The 7,807-nt window shown below is 36.3% G+C and overlaps 1 protein-coding gene across 1 annotated transcript in view; it reads left to right on the plus strand.

The window, feature by feature from the left end:
• VEGFC (vascular endothelial growth factor C) overlaps nucleotides 1–6,893 on the plus strand; it is a 117,994-nt gene extending 111,101 nt beyond the window's left edge. Inside the window, exons 5-7 of the mRNA XM_010384071.2 lie at nucleotides 2,506–2,612; nucleotides 2,912–3,245; nucleotides 6,392–6,893. Coding sequence (XP_010382373.2) covers nucleotides 2,506–2,612; nucleotides 2,912–3,245; nucleotides 6,392–6,506 — 556 coding nt within the window. The 3' untranslated portion in view covers nucleotides 6,507–6,893. The remainder of the gene's footprint in view (nucleotides 1–2,505; nucleotides 2,613–2,911; nucleotides 3,246–6,391) is intronic.
• Nucleotides 6,894–7,807: the final 914 nt, after the last annotated feature.

Here is a 7,807-nt window from a genome sequence, read left to right on the forward strand (position 1 = left end):
AAAAAAGTTTACAATAGTGTGTAAGGGATGCTATCATCTGTGTAACAAAATGAGAAAAAACATATATACAATTTTTTGGCAAGAAGATACCCTGAAAACATAAACCAAAAAGCTAAAAAAAGAAACTTGCTGATGATACAGAACTTCTCTGACTGTACATTTTTCTCATAGTCTTAACTCTTATAATTACATCCGTGTTTGACATTTTCAAAAGTAAAAGCACAAAAGTACATAATATATTCAGGATAAAGCAAATGACAGTTTATATGAAGATGGTTAGAAGCCAAGGTTTTCATGGAAATTATTAGTATGAAGTCAAGGTAGTACATTAAAATCCAGTAATGCTAATTGGATTTGGAGGTAACAGTATAAAATGTTTTCTCTAAAAATATACACAAGAATCTCTTGCTTGAGATCAGTAATCTATTCCCAAAAATAGATATTGAGAGCACATTTCTGTTGTTCTGAATGGTAACAATGACAGTGAGTGGAAGGTAAACCAAAACATAGCTCTTTCCTGCAAAATAATTGATACCCAATAACGCCTGTAGAAAAGTGACAAACTATCTTGATAAAATCTAAATTGTATATTGTTTCCTAATCATCCAGCAATTATTGCTGTTACTAACATACAGTTGCTTTGTATCTAGTTACATGGACTGTGTGTATGCTGTATGAGAAATTGTTACTTTATGGCATAGCATAGCAAGTAACACAGCAATCAAAAAGTTAAAAGTCAAAATTTAAATAAAAGACCCATAATATACTGTTTTTCACTGTGCTAAAGGAGACCTGACTCTTGAAGAAACTCAAGAAGGGACAAAGAAGGGTCAAATCAGTCACTGCTGTTTGCAGAAGGTGATGGGTGGATGGAGGACAAGCGGGCAATCTTAGACAAACTGTCATATTAAGAGGAATGAAGAGACCTTCCCTATGTCTAGTAGATGCTGTAGTGACTGCTGGACAGGAAAGCTTTGGTCAATCTTCAGAAATGATGTTCAAGCTGAAGGAAGATGTTGAAGCTGCATTTTGGTTGCAAAATGCAGGTTTGCTTGTTTTTCTATTGAAAAATTCCTTCATGTGATGCTGTAAGAGTTATCAGGCTATTATTAAAAGAAGGATGTATTATCACACTGAGTATGACTGTAAAACTTTCTTAGCAAATGGCCTGTTTATTTATACTCAATGCACATGTTAAGATGGCTACATAGGATTCTTACTCTGTTCTATCAATTTGGAATGTAACTCAACATTCTTCCAGCACATAAAGTTGTTTTCAATGTTATATTGAGTGTGAAAGACGTAAATAAATACTTCCATTTGATGTCTACACCAACATTAGATGAAAAAATGAGGTAGTGAGAAGTTGGTATGTATTCTGTAAATTAGGATATTTAAAACCAAAAATCCTTCTACTGGGTAAACATTAACTAGGAAAACATTCTACAGGATATACATGCATTTTTCTAGCTCTGCCCTCTGAAAAGATCTAGTAGTAATGTGATCTGATGACACTAAACACTTCTGATTTCAAATAATAGCCTCTAAAACACTGTTTTCCAACAAAGAGAATTAGGGCTTCTGAAGAAATGGATGATTCCGGGTGTGGAGGAGAAAATGAGCAAGCTGAGCTTGTGATATATGTTCACCCCAGAGAGGGCTCATGTCACGTGGGCACCAACAGAGAGGGGTCTCAGGTAGCAACAGTGGGGCCATTGGACCATCAAAGGAGCAATTGGTGTACTTGATTGAAGCCTGTAGGTTCATAATTTTTACTAAAAGAAGGAAGAAAGGAGGGAAGAAAGGGGAAAGGAGGGGAAGGGAATGAAGAAAGGAGGGAGGGAAGGAAAGAAGTAAAGAGCTAGAACAACAAAACAAAATACCTTTGATAACTTTTTGGTGGAGTACAGAGTGGAAATTTTGCATTACTGGAGCCTTTACAACATGGGGATCTGTGATTCAGAAATAAGTTAGTAAAGATACATTTTACATAGATGTTTCATCCAGCATTGCTTGGAAAAGCCAAAACTGGAAATGATGTAGATAGCTACCTAAGAGATAAATAAAATAAATAATGATACATCGTTTCTATGGAATATTACATAGCCACTAAAAATAATGGAGCAGAACTCTATTCAATGACTTAAAAAAATGTCCATGACATATTGTATAATGGAAAAAAGAAATTTCAAAGTAAAAGGTTTTACCTTATATATTTCACAAGCTAAAACCCTATATGATTATACAAATCAACGTGTTTGCCTTAAAAAGATAAAATCTGGTGTCCTATATGACCATACCACAAATAGTGATCACCTCTGGGGTTGGAATTTGATAGCAGTTGTGGGTAGAGATAGTTTAGGAGAAAACATTCACATTTTATTTCATAATTCTTATGTGTTTAAAGCTTTTTTATAAGCATTGTTTTGATACATATGTGAGCAGAGATGGTCCCTTCTAGGTACCAGTCACACCATTGCTAAACCTCACCTGTTTCTTCCAAAGGTGCCAGGCGGCAAACAGGACTTGCCCCACCAATTACATGTGGAATAATCACATCTGCAGATGCCTGGCTCAGGAAGATTTTATGTTTCCCTCAGATGTCGGAGATGGTAAGCAGAATGATGTTTTAAAGACTAAATGCCAAGGGTCTATATTGTGATTAACATATTCTACTATTAAAACCACATGTACAATATTCATCATTCTTTGAAATAAGTGACTAAAAAATAGTACATTTTCTACTTCGCATTGGTATTATTTTGAACTCCTTTGTAAAGGAACATACTCATGTTTGTACACAATCCTTTGATGGAAAACATACAAAGGAAGATGCTTTTAAAAGCTTTTGTTTCATGCCACACCCAGAACCAAGTAAGGTATAGTAAAGATGCTCTGACTGTTTGTCTAGACTCAACAGATGGATTCCATGACATCTGTGGACCAAACAAGGAACTGGATGAAGAGACCTGTCAGTGTGTCTGCAGAGTGGGGCTTCGGCCTGACAGCTGTGGACCCCACAAAGAACTAGACAGAAACTCATGCCAGTGTGTCTGTAAAAACAAACTCTTCCTCAGCCAATGTGGGGCCAACCGAGAATTTGATGACAACACGTGCCAGTGTGTATGTAAAAGAACCTGCCCCAGAAATCTACCCCTAAATCCTGGAAAATGTGCCTGTGAATGTACAGAAAGTCCACAGAAATGCTTGTTAAAAGGAAAGAAGTTCCAACACCAAACATGCAGGTAAGAGATCCTCATGAAGAGTTTTAATTTCTCTTACTAGAAATATGTTCTAAACTAAAAGCAGTTTTCTTAACCAAAGTAACAATTGCTTGTGAGAATGAGGCCAATAAGTTCTGAAAGACAAAATCTTACTTTTTTTAACCAAATCTTATTTTTTTTAACCAATGCATGAGACTGAATTTACTTCCAGAAAAGAAAGATGGGAGCCTTGAGGATCGCAACTAAATCCAAGTTCAGAATATACTCTAGATTAGTGGCTCCTGTGGGATGTTTTCAAAATACATACAGGCAATCCACTCCACCCCCACCAAAAAGTATAATGCTTTCAGACATAATTTAGGACAACTGTTCTAAATGCAGACAATTTTTATGCAAAACTTACAAACAAAGGATAGGATGGTACCATTGACTATAGAATTATACCTGGAAATGAAAAGATTTAAGCTAAGTATTTGATAGAATTAGAGAAATAAATGAATGTATTGTTAAAGGTACCCAAGCCTCATTTCTTAAACTTGGTTTTGTACTCTTCTTCACCAAGAAAAAAAAAAAAAAATGAAGTTGCTGGACTCAAGCACATTCAGTGTTAATCCCTGAACCTCTTCCTCTTTAATCTCAGAGAATAAGGTGATCCTACTATTTAAGCCAGACCTGTGCGTTTGACATTTTCTCCACATTCCTTCAACATTGCTTCATGCCATTCCTTCTTTCTTCCGTAACTTTAACATCTTCAGCTCTACTTTTTCCCCTTCAGTTTATAAAAGTTCCCAAATTTCTTCCATTTTGTTAGCCTGTTACTGTGAAGCTGAGCATACTTTAGCAACCCAGCTCTATCCTCTTCACAGCTGCTCAAAAATGAGGCATTTGTTTTCACCTCTTTCATCTACCATGTATTCAACCAACTGTAACCTGGTTTATGGCCTACAGTGCTATGTTAAACCTCTGTTTAAAGTTTCATAGGCCTCACAGTTGGCAAATCCAACAGAGAATTGTGTCCTTAGGTAACCTGTCCTTTCTGTGGCCTTTTTCTTCCAGCCCACCTCTTCTATGATGCGACATTGTACTTTCCTAGTTGTCTACTAAATTTTCAGAGCATTTGTTCTTAATCACTTTCACTCTTTTACATCCACTCTTTACATATGGGAAGATAATGTTGTTTTTAGCAAAAAAAGCTCGTATTCCATTTATTTACTACTATCTTCACTAATGTTCATTATTGTTTTTCCACAGTATATAACGAGTTCATCGTTTTATTAAGAGTTTTGTGTCTTTATTGTAATGTATGTTTTTGATGATTTTCCTCAACTAATATTTCAGCTACTGCATAAAAAGGCTTTAGTGAATCTAGCTATCTCATTGATTATATTTTTCTTCCCTTATACTGCAAAGTGCATCGTAAGTATCATTTTATTTTGAGAAAGAGCTATATTCCAATTTAACCTACATATTCCTACTGTAATAACCAAAAAGATATTTCAAAAATGTATATGCTAGTATTTTCAGAAGGATACAGACACTCAATCTTTTTAAGCCTTATTAAACTATGTTTTATATTGAATTCTTGAGTGAGTTTCGTATACATTGAAAAATCTGAAATTCCTGTGTCTGCATACAGACTAACCAGCCGCCATACTTCTCTACAGAATTCTTATATGAACACAGACAATATTTCTATCATTGCATTTCTCCTAATAGTATACATTCTTTCAAAAAGGCTTTCTGTTTACTGCAACTCATCATGTGTTCATTTTTCTAAGTGTGTAATTCCAGACTTTGTGATATAAATTGGAGCAAAAGAGAAAATATCGTATTTTGAAAATTTATATTCTCTTCATTCTCTCTTAATATTTATTACAAAGTGCAGTGGGCAGAGTATATATTCTTTGGTTCATTGCCTTAATTAACAGCTTTTATGGATCATTAAGTATCATATCCCTTTTTAGTAGAGGAATACCAGTAGTCACAACTATGAATTCGCATTTGCAAAGTTTAAGAAAAACTAGACATGCTTGCTTTTCTAGAGCCAAATAAATGTATGTAGGGATTTTTGTAGCATACTTTCGATTTCCACCTCAGGTCATCTTGCACTTTTCCCTTTACACCTATTCCCACACATTAGGCATGCTCATACTCCAAAAAGTTTTTCAAAAATAGCTTCAATTCTCACTAGGCGTATTGACTCACACCTGCAATCCTAGCACTTTGGGAGGCCAAGGTGGACAGATCACTTGAGGCCAGGAGTTTAAGACCAGCCCAGCCAACATGGCAAAACCCTGGCTCTACAAAAAATGCAGAAACTTAGCCAAGCATAGCCACACACACCTGTAATCCCAGCTACTCAGGAGGCTGAGACACAATGACTTGAGCCCAGGAGGCGGAGCTTGCAGTAAGCTGAGATCGCACCACTGCACTCCAGCCTGGGCAACAGAAGGAGACTCTATCTCAAAAAATGAGGTCTCAATTCACTGGAGCAATGGGGCAGGGGACAGATTGACCAGCTGGTAATTTGTCTTCTCTCTGCTACTAGAAACCGGAAGTCTAGGATGGGAGGAAGGGGACCCTCACTGCTGAGTATTGTCCCTCTTACCTCCCTGCCCCAGAATGCCTCTGTTTCACCTGGAGCCCAGGTGGAAAGGAAGAGTTAGCCACCATCATGCAGCCAGCTGCCAAACAGAGACACAAGAGTGAGGGTGGGGTTGCTCACTGAGGACCACAGTTCTGCCAACATGGCTGGGTTTAATTGCCTGGAAGTCTGGGTCCCATACAAGTCCCAGACTCATGTGAATTCAGCCATGCTTATGTGATCACAGTAAGTCAGCAGACCTTCAATGTTCACTTTCAAAATTTCTGTTTTATGTTTCTTTCATCCCTGAAGCAAAGAGCACTTCAAAGGAACTAATGCTTACAATACCTCATCCTTCCTTCCATTCGTTATATCAGCAAGCAAGACTTATTTTAAGGCTTTTCCATTCCTCTGAAATGTAATTCTAAGCAGAAACAAACTTTTATAAATCTATGAACAATTTCATCATAAAATTAGTAATTTTGTTCTAGTCTGAAATATAAAAACACTGAAATACCTTGGTAGCATAATGAATCCATTGCCTTCATCTTTAACGTAAGTGTGTTCTTGTTTGTTCTCCTAGCTGTTACAGACGGCCATGTACGAACCGCCAGAAGCCTTGTGAGCCAGGATTTTCATATAGTGAAGAAGTGTGTCGTTGTGTCCCTTCATATTGGAAAAGACCACATATGAGCTAAGACTGTACTGTTTTCCAGTTCATCGATTTTCTATTATGGAAAACTGTTGCCGCAGTAGAACTGTCTGTGAACAGAGAGACCCTTGTGGGTCCGTTCTAACAAAGACAAAAGTCTGTGTTTCCTGAACCATGTGGATAACTTTACAGAAATGGACTGGAGCTCATCTGCAAAAGGCCTCTTGTAAAGACTGGTTTTCTACCAATGACCAAACAGCCAAGATTTTTCTCTTGTGATTTTTTTTTAAAGAATAACTATATAATTTATTTCCACTAAAAATATTGTTTCTGCATTCATTTTTATAGCAACAACAATTGGTAAAACTCACTGTGATCAATATTTTTATATCATTCAAAATATGTTTAAAATAAAATGAAAATTGTATTATAAGCTGCTAAGTTCAGTCCATTATCATCTTACATGATGAATGAAAACTGCTATCATGAAGACACTGATCTTTCTCTGCCCTTTTTTCTTCTCTAAACAGATATCACATATGTATTACTGTGATAAAAAGTATGATCCTGTGAAAGAGAGTGTCAGAGGACAACAGAATGCTATTGCTTCGTCTCTTATATGGTTAATGATTATGAACATTTTAGCACAGGATACTTTTGAATTTATAACCAAGTGAATCAATATGTAACATCTTGTAAGATAGACTGCTCAGCATTGTGATTAAAAGTCATTCAGTGCTCTGGGAACATTCAGAATCTTACCTTGGTAGAAAAGCCTGCAGTATATATTAAAATAGCTTTAAAATATTTTCACAAAAATAATCTTTTCCAAATATTTGATTTCTTCTGGCCAGCGAAAATACTTTTTGTGAGTGGAAGTGCTTCTATCCAATACATTTATAAAAAACTAAAAATAATATTTAAATGCTCATGCATGTTTAAAAGGAAACATTTCAGCCATACAATTGAAGTGCTTGTTTCATTTTCAAAAAGGCATTACACTAAAATACCTTTATGTATATATATATATATATATATATATATATATATATATTTTTTTTTTTTTTTTTTTTTTTTTTTTTTTCCCTTGAGACGGTCTTGCTCTGTCGCCCAGGCTAGAGTGCAGTGGCGTGATTTCAGCTCACTGCCCCCAACCTCTGCCTCCCAGATTCAAGTGATTCTCCTGCCTCAGCCTCCTGAGTAGCTGGGATTGCAGGCATGTGCCTCCACACCCAGCTAATTTTTGTATTTTTAATACAGATGGGGTTTCACCATGTGGGCCAATCTGATCGTGAACTCCTAACCTCAAGTGATCCACAGACCTCGGCCTCCCAAAGTGCTGGGATT

The sequence above is a fragment of the Rhinopithecus roxellana genome, chromosome 2 (genome assembly GCF_007565055.1).
Source record: "Rhinopithecus roxellana isolate Shanxi Qingling chromosome 2, ASM756505v1, whole genome shotgun sequence".
NCBI lineage: Eukaryota > Metazoa > Chordata > Mammalia > Primates > Cercopithecidae > Rhinopithecus > Rhinopithecus roxellana.